At 42.0% G+C, this 14,145-nt stretch overlaps 7 protein-coding genes across 7 annotated transcripts; 3 read left to right on the top strand and 4 right to left on the bottom strand.

The window, feature by feature from the left end:
• Nucleotides 1–47: 47 nt before the first annotated feature.
• TIM22 (Mitochondrial import inner membrane translocase subunit tim22) lies at nt 48–584 on the bottom strand (the record flags this gene model as incomplete). Its single annotated transcript, XM_038920774.1, has 1 exon — nt 48–584. The coding sequence occupies one exon, from the start codon at nt 582–584 to the stop codon at nt 48–50; it is 537 nt and encodes a 178-aa protein (XP_038776702.1).
• A 138-nt stretch (nt 585–722) lies between these two features.
• FOA43_000444 (uncharacterized protein) lies at nt 723–3,899 on the bottom strand (the record flags this gene model as incomplete). The annotated part of the gene is made up of 1 exon (XM_038920775.1): nt 723–3,899. One exon carries the CDS (start codon nt 3,897–3,899, stop codon nt 723–725), a length of 3,177 nt encoding a protein of 1,058 aa, XP_038776703.1.
• Nucleotides 3,900–4,331: 432 nt separating this feature from the next.
• Nucleotides 4,332–5,315, top strand: FSF1 (Putative alpha-isopropylmalate carrier; the record flags this gene model as incomplete). The annotated part of the gene is made up of 1 exon (XM_038920776.1): nt 4,332–5,315. One exon carries the CDS (start codon nt 4,332–4,334, stop codon nt 5,313–5,315), a length of 984 nt encoding a protein of 327 aa, XP_038776704.1.
• Nucleotides 5,316–5,492: 177 nt separating this feature from the next.
• Nucleotides 5,493–6,290, top strand: FOA43_000446 (uncharacterized protein; the record flags this gene model as incomplete). Its single annotated transcript, XM_038920777.1, has 1 exon — nt 5,493–6,290. One exon carries the CDS (start codon nt 5,493–5,495, stop codon nt 6,288–6,290), a length of 798 nt encoding a protein of 265 aa, XP_038776705.1.
• A 21-nt stretch (nt 6,291–6,311) lies between these two features.
• On the bottom strand, nt 6,312–10,682 carry FOA43_000447 (uncharacterized protein; the record flags this gene model as incomplete). The annotated part of the gene is made up of 2 exons (XM_038920778.1): nt 6,312–10,458; nt 10,678–10,682. 2 exons carry the CDS (start codon nt 10,680–10,682, stop codon nt 6,312–6,314), a joined length of 4,152 nt encoding a protein of 1,383 aa, XP_038776706.1.
• A 329-nt stretch (nt 10,683–11,011) lies between these two features.
• On the top strand, nt 11,012–12,457 carry FOA43_000448 (uncharacterized protein; the record flags this gene model as incomplete). The annotated part of the gene is made up of 1 exon (XM_038920779.1): nt 11,012–12,457. The coding sequence occupies one exon, from the start codon at nt 11,012–11,014 to the stop codon at nt 12,455–12,457; it is 1,446 nt and encodes a 481-aa protein (XP_038776707.1).
• Nucleotides 12,458–12,620: 163 nt separating this feature from the next.
• On the bottom strand, nt 12,621–13,424 carry FOA43_000449 (uncharacterized protein; the record flags this gene model as incomplete). Its single annotated transcript, XM_038920780.1, has 1 exon — nt 12,621–13,424. The coding sequence occupies one exon, from the start codon at nt 13,422–13,424 to the stop codon at nt 12,621–12,623; it is 804 nt and encodes a 267-aa protein (XP_038776708.1).
• Between the last annotated feature and the right edge of the window lie 721 nt (nt 13,425–14,145).

Raw genomic sequence — 14,145 nt, forward strand, 5'->3', positions numbered from 1 at the left:
AATATACATGAGAGACACGTCAGTATCTGTTTGGTAGTTCATCGAAACTAGTCGTAGTCTGTAGGCGGGGGAGCACCATTTTCACTTCGCATGTAGGTATCAATGGCAAGAGAAAAGGCAGCGAATCCTGCACATCCGGTCAACGCAGCGGTAGGACCACTTTTGATAGCCAAACCAGCTCCAGTTATACATCCAGCTGCAGCACCGTTAAATAAGTCTTCCTTGGCTCTGAATGACTGCAATACACATTCTACAGCTGAATAAAGCATACCGATATAGCCAAAGTTCTTAGCACTTCTCCACGTCTGCTTTCCCATATCCGCCATCTGAAGTCTCATCTGTTGTTTCAAAGGAAGTTCTGAAATATGTGTGACCGATCCTGTTAATGGTTGGTCGTACTGCATGGAAACCATAAACAAACCAAAGAACCCACCGAGTGCAAATCCCGATGCTCCAGAAAGAACAGTTTTGCCGGGACAAGAGGCCACAAACTCCATAATCTGATGAGCCCCATACTCCGCCCGCTCCTCCTGAGTCATCTCATCCGTACGTTTCTTCTTTCCTGGCAAAAAGGGGTTTTCCATCCTGGCTTTCCCGTTGAGTCCTTCAAGAGCTATGTGGTGGTAAAGGGTAAAATCGATGAGAAAGCAAATTTGAAAAATTTCGGTGCGCGACTACTTGGTCAGCCTAATTAGGACTAATTGCCATACAAACCTATTCCATTATACATCGTATTGTGCTCCTCGGATACTGTAACTCTTTCTGAATTTGCGTAACCTGAACCTGTCTACAAGCTTGAGAATAAGATATGTCGAGGATCCGACGAACCTGAAAAGAGCCATAAATGCCACTATCCATAGAATCACCGTAAGGAAGATGAACGTTTTATTCATTGGCAACGGATCGTCGTCGCTGCTGTCACTGGAAAGTTGCGATAACCCTCCTGTATCAGTAACAACAGCAACAAGAACAAAGTTTGTGAACAACCAGACTAGAAGAGTAATAGATCTCATATTGGCATAGTAAAAGGATGTTTTTTCATCCATACTCAGTGTCTCCTCAGCAGGACTTTCATCTCTCGTGGTAAGCTCCTCCACTATCTTTCTATACGCCATATCGATCTGATGCTTGGTGGTTGGAATCACAATTTCCAACTCCCCATCCGTTGCATTTTTGGTGGTTTTAGCGACACCGAGATCGTTTGCATTGTCTTCTCCTCTTGTACCCCAGGATATATCGTGCATGTTACAGAAAGCATACACATTAAACACATTGGTATATGACGGACTTAATAACAGATATTGGATAAAACTGTTGAACATATGCCATGGTTGCAAGTACATTGTGAAACCTACCAAATAGAGGAGATACGTGGAAGAAGTGGCCACGATCAAGTCTCTAAATCGAGTCTCTGTAAATAGATACTTGATTTTGAAGTCGGATGAATGTTCTTGGAGGATATCCTGAATAGCCTGAATGCCCATATAAATGGCAGCAAAGATCATGTAGATCATGAGAATTGCGAAGAACCACACAATGGCTAAGTAGAACTTCTTGGTACCTTTGGGCTTGTTGCCAAGGGCTAGAACAAATGTTGTAGCCAAAGATGCCAAGTAGATCCACAAGAATATGACGGAAAGTACATTTCCCGGTGCAAAGTTCGAGTCCGAATCACCGAGATACACAGTCAATGTTCTGAAGACAAGGTAGTATGAACCTAATGAGAACCAGGAAACAAGTAAGTTAAGAAGCTGGTAACTGAACTCGATATGAAGCAATATTTTGCGCCCAAGGGAATGCGAGGTATGCCAGGTTCGATAGAAATGGCACAATGAATAGATAGCCGAGAAAAATGAACCATTCAACCATCTTCTTCTTTGGCTGATTAGCTCGTGAAGATGCTCCGGAACATCAGTATAGGCACTTGCAGAATTGACGTACTTTAGAATCCAGGAACAGTTTTTTTTGGCCACCAATTCAAAGCAGAGAATTCTGTCTTCGGCAAGATACATGTTAGCGTTGAAAATACCGTCATCGTTGCTCTTTTTCAAATCTTGGCCTTTAAAATATTTATCTAGAGGTGCTCCTAACAATGCTTGGTATCTATATGCACTGAATGCACCAGGCAAGACTGTGACAAAGCCAAAAACAGACTCCATAGGCTTATCAAGAATATTAGAGGTTTTATACTCAAAATTCTGGGCAGCAACCAACGGATTTAAAAGGAGCTTATCATGGGCTCCCAAACTTGCCTTGATTTCTCCACAGGCACCAGCCACACGAGGATCTTTGAAAGACTTCCAGAGTCTATACAACGACTTAGTTTGAGGCTCGGTACCAACATCAACTAATGTGACAATGTTTGGCTGCAAGATTTTGGCAAAAGCCTGGAAGGCCCAGGCATGAGAATTGATCTTCTGCTGGTTTTTCTCCTTCAAACAGAATATCATCTGAACAGGAACCTGGTTTTCAGTTGTAAGGGTCACATGATCACGATATATTTTTGAAATGCCAACCATGGTGGTATACTCGTAAATATGGCTGACAACTTTATCTTCGTTAATCTTATTCTTAGCAAATCCTTCCTGGTACACCCCCATGGCTGCCAAAAGAGCCTTGGATTTGAGATTGATCTTCCTTCTTCCATCACTCACTACGCATACAACAATTTTTTGCCATGCGTCTCTGCCCCAAGTTGAACTGTGCTTTAAAGAATAAAGGTATCGAATGTTTTTGAATACAGCCTTTAATGTCCTGGCAAGTAGTATTTCAGATTCGTTGTACATGGTGATCACAACCAGCATTTCTGTCCCTCTTGGCTGCGTGTAGAATCTCTGTCTAAGACTGAAGTTCTTTTCCAAGAATTCGTTGGGATCTGCAGTGCAGGCCTGGAATCTCATGAAGAGAAACTCTCTATCTCTTTCAGTAAGCGGAACTTTATACTTGTTTAGAAGCACATCAGAGACTGGACAATCCAACACTAAGTTACCGTTCACCATACGAACCTGCCTGGCGGCTAGATCTGACTGCCCTTCCCCATTTTCGTATAAATCCATGAATTGGTCCATATCATCATCGTCTTCCCCCTTCTCTTTAACTGTGGGGTCATCCGATGAAGACTCCATAGCCGAACCATCGTCGTTATAGTAACTTTCAAATGAAAACGGGTCGTAGAAATCCTGTGGTGGATTGATTGGATAGTAGGAGTTTTCAAGGTCTGGGAAGGGTACAAACTCTTCAGGTCCTTCTTTCTGCCATGAATGATCACTAGTTCCATGTCTGCGCACTTCATCGTCATCGCCATTCTTTTCACTGTTACCATCGTCAAAGTCATAGCCACAGAAAGGATCCGAGTTCTGCGGGCTGGCGATGTGGCCAGCTGATGGTTCATTGGCTTGTCGAGGTTCTGGAATTTTTGTGCTTGAAGAACAAGTTGTCTCTGTAGCTGTATCACCATCCATATCGGGTATATCAGGAATTCGGGTTCTTCCCTGCGATATTCCTGCCGGCTTGAATCCACTGCCGAGTACATCGGACCTTAATAGTGGCCTTGTAGGTGAAGGTGAATATTGTGAGTCATATTTTCTTGTTGGCGAAATGCTGTTGCTATTTCGAGATGATACACTGTATCTTTCAGGCGAGTAAATCTTAGTGGGCATTCGAAAAGTGACATGATTGGCAGCTTGAGTAGCTTTCTGTGATACCTCTTCGGGGAACCCTATTAATTCATGGCCTCGCTGATCGGCTGCAATATATGTATTGTCGCCAATATATGGACGAGGAGGTTGAAGGTGCTGACGATTTCGTTGATTGGCCTGTTCTTCAGGATCTCCAAGTTCCTCTATGATATTATGCCAAGGATTTCTGGGATTTCCATTCAGATCAATTTCGTGAGGCATAACCAAAGTGTGTGGTTGATGCGTATGAGATTCTGGGCAACAAATGAAGAACCTCTTTTTCTACGTCTTTCTTGTACCTGAAAGACCTTTACAAGACCCTTTCTGATCGGCCCCGGTTTCCTCTCCCTACCTTAATTCTAACCGCTATTACATAACTACTTTAGGATAAATGTAAACACAACAAAGCATGCCTGTGGCGCACCATCTCACTTGCCACATATAGTATACCTTTTCGGTAATCGACCATCGCGGTTAATAACGGTTTGTTAGCTTTATCTTAACTCCCTCGGAAAATATCGAGGTGAAAAAATTTTTGGTTTTCAGGCTGTGTCATCCGATCTATTGCCTCAATCTCAAGAGGATGACTGATACGATGAGGAGCGAACAAAGTATCTTTCCTAGGCTCTCTTACTCTGCTTCTTTTGCTTAACCATGGCATCATCAGTTCCTGGCCCAGTGGTTTTACCAGAATCAAGATATGACCTATCCACGTATACTGGTAGAGTGAAACATTGCGCGGAGATCTCAGATCCTACCCTGCTTCTATCAAGTAAAACAGACATCCAGAAGTCCAGGCAACTCATTTGGGACTACAAAAATGGTGTGATTCCTCGGATGACCTCGGAATTATGGCGTGCCAAGAAGATATTGGACTCTTCTGTCCATCCAGATACAGGCGAAACCGTTTTCTTCCCTTTCAGAATGTCTTGCTGTGTTCTTTCCAATTTGGTAGTCACAGCGGGTATGCTAACGCCGGGATTAGGCAGTGTCGGTACTGTCTTTTGGCAAATAGCCAACCAATCCTTGAACGTTGCCATCAACACTGCAAACGGCAACAAGTCACATCCCCTAACAACCAAGCAGCTTGTGTCCAGTTACTTTTTGGCCGTTGGCTCGTCGTGCGGTGTGGCTCTTGGCTTAAATTCAGTCATTCCAAAGTTGAAGAATGTTGATGTACACACAAGATTGATTCTCGGCAGATTGGTGCCTTTCGCTGCAGTGGTGGCTGCTGGCATAGTTAATGTCTTTCTAATGAGAGGAGAAGAAATCAGGCAAGGTATTTCAGTGTTTGATAATGACGGTAATGATATAGGCTCATCAAAAAAGGCTGCTTTCCAGGCCGTTGGTGAGACTGCTGCCTCCAGAGTAATCAATGCTACTCCGATTATGGTGATTCCTCCCTTGATCTTGCTCAGATTACAAAAAGGATTATTAAGAGGAAGAGGCCTTGGAATCCAGACTGTTACAAATATCGGATTAATTGCCGTTACTTCGTTTGCCGTTCTTCCATTTGCCTTGGCCATATTCCCTCAAAGAAGAATTGTTAATCCAGATAGGCTAGAGGATAAGTTCCACAATCTCAAGGATAAAAACGGAAAAGTCATCTCTGCAGTCCAATTTAATAGGGGCTTGTGATTCATGCTGTGCGTGATCAATAAAAGATGTATGTAATATAGTAGAACTAGATGAGCCAGTCGGTCGTAGACTCAAATCAAGGACTTACTTGTTTGAGGAAAAATTGACCCACACTAAGTAACGCGACAGTGAAAAATCTATTATCAATGAATATACCTTCATCTCTTCCCCTTCCTCATGGTAGTCAAAGGAAAAGGTCGGTTTCCCGGTAGAAAGCCACCTAAGCGCCCAAACAAGCCTTCACCAACTCCACTCATTGGTCGGATCGCATCATTAACTCGGATGCCCGCTAGAGATCAGGCCCTCGATTTGCTCCATGATCTTGCACGAATGGCTGCCCCTATAATGAGTTGTTTCGGGTTCAAAGTGGGTGTGCTCTGCGAGATGTTCCCTAAAAATGGCCAACTACTTGGTCTTAATGTTAATTCCGGATCCAAAATTTGCATAAGACTTAGGCCTCCTCATAACAAAAATTGGTTTCTCCCTATGAACGAGTTGGTAGGTACCATGCTTCACGAGTTGGCCCACAATCAATGTGGGCCCCACAACGATAAATTCTATGAGATTTTAGACAAATTGAAGAATAAATACTATGAGATTCAAGCCAAAGGCTCCTATCAAGCTACAGGTTACTTGATGGAAAATAATAGATTGGGTCGTGCTTCACTTTTAGGAAGCTCTTCCACTGTTAGAGAGGCCCGTCTCAAAAAACTCGGAAAGCCCAAATATGTGTCTAAAGTGACAAAACTTGGCACATTAAGGACAACTAAAAATAGTTCAAAGCCCATCAGGCAACTTATACTAGAGGCTACAGAGAGACGAGTAAAAGATAACAAGACATGTCCGTCTCAAATGAATCAGGACGATATAAACCAGGTGGTACCTCGGGACGAGGAACTCAACGTAGTTGAACTAGACGAAGAAGACGATGACGAAAAGAAGGATGGAAATCCAGATCTCATTATTATAGACTAATATTAATATATACCCTTCATCTTACAATGGATTACCAGTAGTCCTGATATACTCGTAAATCGGGTCCTTCTCCACAGAGTACGTTTGAAGATTCTTCACAGAATCATCAGAGATAATCTCTCTAAGTTTCTTATCGTTCTTGTACCAACTATGAATTAAGTAGCTCATCTCGTCGTTAAGTATTTTTGTGTAGCCTTCGAACACCTCAAAAGTAGTCGATTCAATGATACTTCTCAAACTGTAGTACAACTTACCATACTTCACCTCTGACTTGATGAAAACATCCACAATAACACCTGTTGGAGCCCGCACGTTACCGGAAAAATCCTCACTGTAAATATATTTGGCAAGCAGTTGAAAGAGGTCCAGGATAGGGAAAAGTACGTCGGTGTCATTGAGTCGAGCAGCAATGAGAACAAACTTGTTCGTCAATTCCAGAAAGAAAGGCTCACTGGCAGGGTTGGGTTTGTTTTTATACTCAACATACCATTTGCCAAAGAGCGACTCCCATTTGGTGAGAATGTCCTCGGAATTCCTGTAATCAGATATCTTGAAAGTTATTAGTCCCAATTCGTAGTAACCAAGTGGATCAATAAAGTCGTTGTACAAATCACTGATGGTGTGAATTCCTCTATCCAAAGCTAGGGTAGCATTCTGTCTAGCGGCACTGTTTACTCTTGTATCCTGAAGAACTGTTAGGAGAAGCTCATCCTGCAAGTTCGAAACTGCCATAAGATCTGAGATTTCAGAAGAAAGAATAAGCACCTCCTGACGTAATGACTGAGGTGGAATGCAATGACAAAATCCGTTGGCACGTGACAAAAACTCAATTCTGGAGGAAAGATTAACAGGAAAGCTGGAAACCGCCAAATCGTACAACACTTCAGCCGCTTCATAATAATGGTCTCTTCTTGAATAATAAACCCAAAGCAATTTGGCCATTTCCAAGTCTTTCGAAGCGTAGTCCTTCAAGAAATCCAAAATGTAAGGAGTATCAATATCCAACAATTTTTCACCGACACCGTTGCTGATAAACCACTTGTAGAACTCGTAGTGGAACATCCTATCTTTATAGTTCAAGCAAATATTATAGCAGCGAGTTCGCATCTGAGAATACTGCGTGATCAACTTACCATTTTTATCAACAAACACATGCCCCGATATGTCAGCGGTACCATTGACAGTGTGTGTAGTTGCAGAAATGTTACCCGCACTGGCCTTTTCTAAACTCATGATGGTCCTTTTATCTATATCTGCCAAAATCTGAAAGACAAGCTGATACAAATTCAGACGGCGCTCGTACATCTTCTTCTTCTTCGGATCTCTTACCATCTGAGTCTGCATCTCGTTCTCATATTGAATAGCAAGCTTGGCCTGTTCTGGATTGTTCGCCACGTCCAATAAAAATTCTACCGCGCCATCATAATACTCCAACTGAAGCATGATATTGACACAGTCAGTGATAGTTTCCTCCGTTAACGAATTACTGGTCTTCTTCAATAACTTTACAGCCGCACGCAAATAGTTCATCTTCATTTCCTGGTCGTTGTAGTTGGCATAATCCTTGGACTTCTTTAAACTTTCAATAGCCTTGAATATTAGCACGTCTCCGGTAGAGCAGAAAGAACCACACTTTTCTTGCAACGTGTTGGCAACAAGCTCGACAGAATTTCCAGATGCAATACTCTTATTAATGACAGCCGATAGGATTTCCTTGTTCAATTTGGAAACATATGTGTTGGAACAAGTAAAGAATTCGTTGAAGGTTAAGCAACTCAAATCCGCCTGTGATTGTACAGAAAGATAGTTCATGGTTGCCTCGAAATTCTTTGATTTGGGATCCTCATCCAGTAGTATAGTTAAAAACGAAAGTCCCTCCTTTACAGTATTCAAAAAGTTCATCATAGCACTGAACCCAATCTGTTCAGCCTGAAGACACACTTCAGATTCCTTTTCCTTCCAAGAGGTTGAATCCATCTGCTGGCTAAATCCATTCAACAATCCGGGAATCAATTTCCCATTTTCTTTAAAGTATTTGACCAATATTAGAATAGAGCATAAAAAGTACTCCAACTGCGACTTCGTTATACTCAATCCTTTCAATATGATCTTACTATTATTCATCTTCTTCACTGAATTGATGTCTATGTAACCACTTCTAGTGAATTTCACCTCCGGCTTCAACTGAAAGACTTCTTTGTCCCAAAAGTTTCTCACTAATCGAGAAACTAAAATAACCAATGCGTAGAATCTATCGCTCAATTCGACATCGTCAAGAGTTGGCTGTACCATCTTATTGAGTCTGGCATTTTCACCTCCAGAGATGAAATATTTCGTGGCCAAGTTCCGGAAGTTCTCAGACTTTCCATACTTGCATGCTAAATATAAGGCAGAAGAGCAGGCTTCGTTAGAACCGTACTTCTTTGAAAACTCCTGGAAAGTCTTGTCGTCTAAAGAATCCTCCAAGATCAAATCGGGTGTTCTGTATCTATACACATGAATTCCCGTGCTTGTCAACACGGCAAACTTCAAAGGCGTACTGGAGTACTGTGACGCGAACTCGTTACAATACCCCGACGGAGTATTCGTAGCGTTGAAACTTGGAGTCAACTGAACAATGGAATGCAACTTATCAAATCCGTCAACAAACTCAAAATCCTCAATATACTGGGAGGAATTCTTGAGAATGCCGTAATCCGGAACACAAGAAAATACCTTCTTGTCCTTTGTGAAGCCAATAAAAATACCGGGAGCGATCATCATTGTGTTCGTAAGTCCTGTAAGAAGTTGTGAAGATTCCTGTGCTTGCTTCAAATCCCGCACAGTTACCAAAGAGCCCATAGGGTTCTTAGTAATCGACGACTTGCTGGCAGAAGGTACGAAGCCATTATTATTAATGAAATTCTGTTGTTGAATCAGCTGCTGTTCCTTCTTCTTTTCTAAATTGTCGTAAAACCTGGAGTCCGGAGGAGGAAATTTGACCTGACTAGCAGTAAGGGTTAACCTATCCCCATAAAGAGTACTTCCATTAAGGAAGATTCGGCACCCAGTATCAGTAACGACAACTAAGAAAAAATTGTTATTTTCTTGCTTAGAAATTGGAAATATATTGATCATCTTCATCTTGTTCCTCGCCAATAGAGGAGTTTGCATATTGATTGTAGTAGTTGACAGTTCTTTCAATAAATCAAAAGATCTTTTTGTAAGCCGAGAACCCAAGCTCGTTTTACCCTTATCAGACTTCAATCTGAATGCCTGAACAATCGATTTTGATGAAAGAGTATACAAGATGCCTCTCGACTGATCGATTTTGAGTTCTATTATGGTCTCCATTCTGCTGTTCTTACCCGAGGATCCACCAATGAGACCAAATCCCGAAAATGTCCGCAGAACCCCAGGTAGCACTGAGGATAGACTAGATTTTGTAAGACATTCTTTTGAACAGTTTCTGCTGAACCATTCATCATCGTTAGAATAGTTTAATCTCCATATGCCTTCACTATCACCAGCGCCCGTAAAGAAGATCTCTCTCGTAGCATCATAAGTGACGAATTTATTCACCAATAGACCCTGAGTAGACACAGACATCTTTGTGTCTGAGACATCCAAGTGATCTTTGGTATTTTGAACGGCAAGAATATGGATATTAACCGATGTAGAGACCAAAAGTAAGTAGTTCACAGAGTCGACGAACACTTTGGGCTTTGGCTTAACCAATGCAACGGTCAATATTGTGCTTTTGAAGTCATCTATCGTGAAAAACTCCTGCTCCGACGATCCTGCCTTGTAGTTCCAAATGATCAATTTATCGTCCACGGTCAACCAAGACTTCTGCAACTCCGTGAAAATACCTATGTTCGTTATGCAGTCCAGGCTTTTATATTTTTGGAAGATCCGGTCAGGAATGTTAAAGATATTTGATTTTTCGAACCTTGAAAAAGGAGTGAGGGATTCGTTGGATGGCTTATAGTTATAATTATCAACCGCGTACTTTGACAAAGCCTCATACAATGGTGGCATGCTGTTGTCCTTTGTAATTGCATTAGTGACACAGCCAGAGGCCAATGCTAGAGGCGATGAAGATGACAATGGAGGAGTGGTTAATTTGCCAGTATCAATTCCATCGGACTGATGTGTTTTCATGAGCTGTGAAGATGTATTGGCAGGTCTCGAAGAAAAAAATGAACCTATGAAACCTTGCCGTCCATTGCCTCTTGTTCTCTTTTCAGCACGGCTTTTCTGGAGGTTTGAGGCAACGATTTTGATACTCTGAGAATTGGCATTGCCAGAAGTCGAGATATTGCCGTTGTTGATGCTGTTATTGTCATTGTTGTCGTCATTGTTGTTGTTATTGTTCTCGGAACCTAGGACTTGAGAGAAATGGAACGACATGTTGAAAAGAAGAAGATCAATTCAAGTGTCTCAATGCAAAATTGAGCAGGAAGAGCACCAAAACAAAGTCGAAAACAAGCGAGGCCGATAGAACAAACGATGGACTATAGGCTTATGAACAAGGGACCTGATAGATGGTTCCATGCTTATAGTGAGTAAAAATTTTCCTGAATCAGGCATAAGGACGAGCGACGCGACTGAATTGATTATTCAGCGAAAGAAAAAGTACCCCGCGACTGAGTAACATGGGGGGCTCTCCGTACAAAGAGTAGGGAGAAAATATACCACCACACCTCCAGTTCTTATTGAGGCCACTCCATTCTTCAACGATGCCGCTTCAATTTCCTCAACTCCACGATGAAGATGAATCCAAGCTTATTCATAACTTGACTCAATACGGTCTCTCGAAAGGTCTTATCATGTATCCTATTTCTTATCAGGAGTACCAGGTCAACTTGGCTCCATTAACACTTTTCCCTACTCCATTTCCCAGATCGCAGTTCGAAAAGGCTAAAAGCCTTGCTACCGCGTATAGTGAACTTTATGCCAATGTTGTATCTCAGCATGATTGGCTCATAAATGTCATAGAGGCACTTGCTCCAGTCGACTCCAGCTTCACTGGTATGTTGTATCAATCTTATTTGAAAGCACAAAAGAAGGGAATTGTACAGCCTATATCATTGGGTATTGCTAGATCTGACTACATGTATGATACAACCACACAGCAGATCAAGCAAGTTGAGTTTAACACTGTGAGTGTGTCTTTTGCAGGTCTTTCTAGATGTGTGGGCCAATTACACAAATTCTGCAACGATAATGGTCTCTACACCTCCAATGGAGATGCATATTATGATGATTCTGATTTGCCGGTAAGCGATTCTTCTCTGGGTTTGGCTAGAGGTTTGAGAGATGGGGTTTCATGCTACGAGGCTCATCATACGGACGGTTATACTAAGACTATAGTGCTATTTGTCATCCAGCCAAATGAGAGGAACGCTTTCGATCAAAGGGCCATCGAGTACACTCTTTTTGATGATTTTGGGATTGTTTCCAAAAGGATCGATTTGGCTAGAGTTACATCTGAAGTAGTTGTAGATGAAATATCGCATAGATTGTACTACGAGGGCAGGGAAGTGTCAGTGGTATACTATAGAAGTGGTTACAGCCCCCATGATTTTGAGGTCAAGGAGGCTTGGGATTGCAGGGTTCTCTTGGAAACAACCCTAGCTATAAAGTGTCCATCATTATTGGCTCAACTCAGTGGGGCCAAAAAGATTCAGCAACTATTGACTGATGAGTCAATTTTAGCTAAATTTTATGATAAGCAAGATAAATCAGAACTTCACTCTACTTTCTGCAAGATTTATCCTTTAGATGACTCAGCGAGAGCCGCTGCTGCCAAGAAATTGGCATTTGAATGTCCAGAAAACTTTGTTCTTAAACCTCAGAGAGAGGGAGGAGGAAACAATATCTATAAAGAAGACATTCCAGGGTTTTTAAGGTCAATTCCGGAGGAAGAATGGTCCGGATATATCTTAATGGAGTTGATTCATCCTCCAGTTCAAAAAAACATTCTGCTTAGAGACGGTCAGTTGGCCAAGGATGGAATTGTTTCCGAGTTGGGTATATACAGTTCATTTTTATTCAACGAATACTCTGGAGAGATGATCAATGCTGCTTATCAAGGGTACCTTTTAAGGTCGAAGATCAGCAGCAGCAACGAGGGTGGCGTGGCTGCAGGCTATGGATGTGTCGATAGTATCTACTTGTACTGAAGGGAAGAGAAGAAAAAGAAAAAAGAAGCCAGACGTTGTTAGATGTATTCGATAAAAGTCCATGAATATAGATTAAGTGAGAAATAGAACGAGTAGAAACCATCTGCCATATCTCCAACGAGAGTACTGGAGTACCTCAGTTGCTCAGAAGCAGTGGTTATATTTACTGTCTACCATCTCTTTTTCTTCCAGACCACCAAATTAGTGTTAAAAGACCAGAAACTCCCCAGAAAGTAGCGGCTCTGGTGTCGGAGGATCCGTTAGGCTCTACTCCAGGTTCTTTGGGTTCTTTGGATCCCTTGGATTCCTTGGGTTCCTTGGGTTTCTGGGGTGCCTTGAAACTCTGAGTACCCGATTTGGTGTAAATCTCTTCTTCGGGCTTCTCTACTTTCGGAACCTTCAAATGCTCCACTGGTGGTGCCTCCTTTTTTGCAGGTCTGAAATAATCAATGTTTGAAGTATCATCTTTAGCCTCGACAGGCGAAGAAGAGCTAAGACTCCTCGTAAGAGAAGCTATAGCCTGCTTTTCCGGAACTTTATGAAGCGTAGAAACCTTCCTGATCTCAAACTGTGCGACTTGTTGAATGCTTTTCGCCTTCTTAGTCCTCTGTCTTTTGGCTTTGCTCTCTTTCATGGGCAGTCTTCCATTCGAGACCTTAGTAGTAGAGAAAGCCCTGCTAGAAGTGTTTGCATTGGAACCTTGAGACATTCTTGTCTCATCAGCCTGACATAATCTTTGAATCAACTCAAGTTTCTTTCCTGAAACCTTCAATCCACGCCGACGTAGTTCCATCTTGAGACCCTGACAGTTCATCGAACCATACTTACTCTTTGAGCCGTTATTCAGATCAAACAATATAGTCTCCTTTTTACTGGTAGAATGTACTGTTCTGTGAAAAAATTTGCTAAACCTTGAACTGCAGTTCATGCTATTTGTTGGTTTAGCTCGAGCTGTAGTAGATGCCATTGTCAGGGTAGCAAACGTCCTGGCTGCAGGAGGTCGATCGACAGCTTTAAGGACAGCATTCGATTGCAGCTCCGCAAAGACCCTCAATGAGGGAAGAGACTTGATATTTCTTAGCATCTTGGTGAACTATGGTAAAAAAAAGAGAATAAAACACAAAACAAAATTGTTGAAGTATGTCAGATCAACAATGCGTGTCCAAGGCCCAATGTTGATAAATATCCTTTATTTACATTCGTGTCCCACTCAAATTTTCCCAAAAAGGTTTGTGGCAGTGCAAGGATCAATCCGCATTCGGCATATCTTGTGTTTGGTATTTCCTCTTCCGAATTCAGACGAGACTTACTGCTTACTTGATCCTCGACAATAAGTAATTAGCAGCATGTGGTCGGTCAGGAGAATTGGGAAACTGAATATCACGGAACCAAAAAATATATATATATAATCCTGTACGAAGTAATTAGCAGCATGTGGTCGGTCAGGAGAATTGGGAAACTGAATATCACGGAACCAAAAAATATATATATATAATCCTGTACGTCACCTGATCGTCAGCTACCGGAGGCCGTAAATTAACCGGAGTTATTTATCGGGTTCGATAGTTTCCGGGAAGCTCTAATTTTTTGCCGATTGCCTTCATCCAGTGATGCCTGCCTGATTCCACATGGGACAGGGCTAAGGAGATAATCATGCTGTCGTATAAATATAAGGTGTGAATCCTTAA

This window comes from Brettanomyces nanus, chromosome 1 (genome assembly GCF_011074865.1).
Source record: "Brettanomyces nanus chromosome 1, complete sequence".
Lineage (NCBI taxonomy): Eukaryota > Fungi > Ascomycota > Pichiomycetes > Pichiales > Pichiaceae > Brettanomyces > Brettanomyces nanus.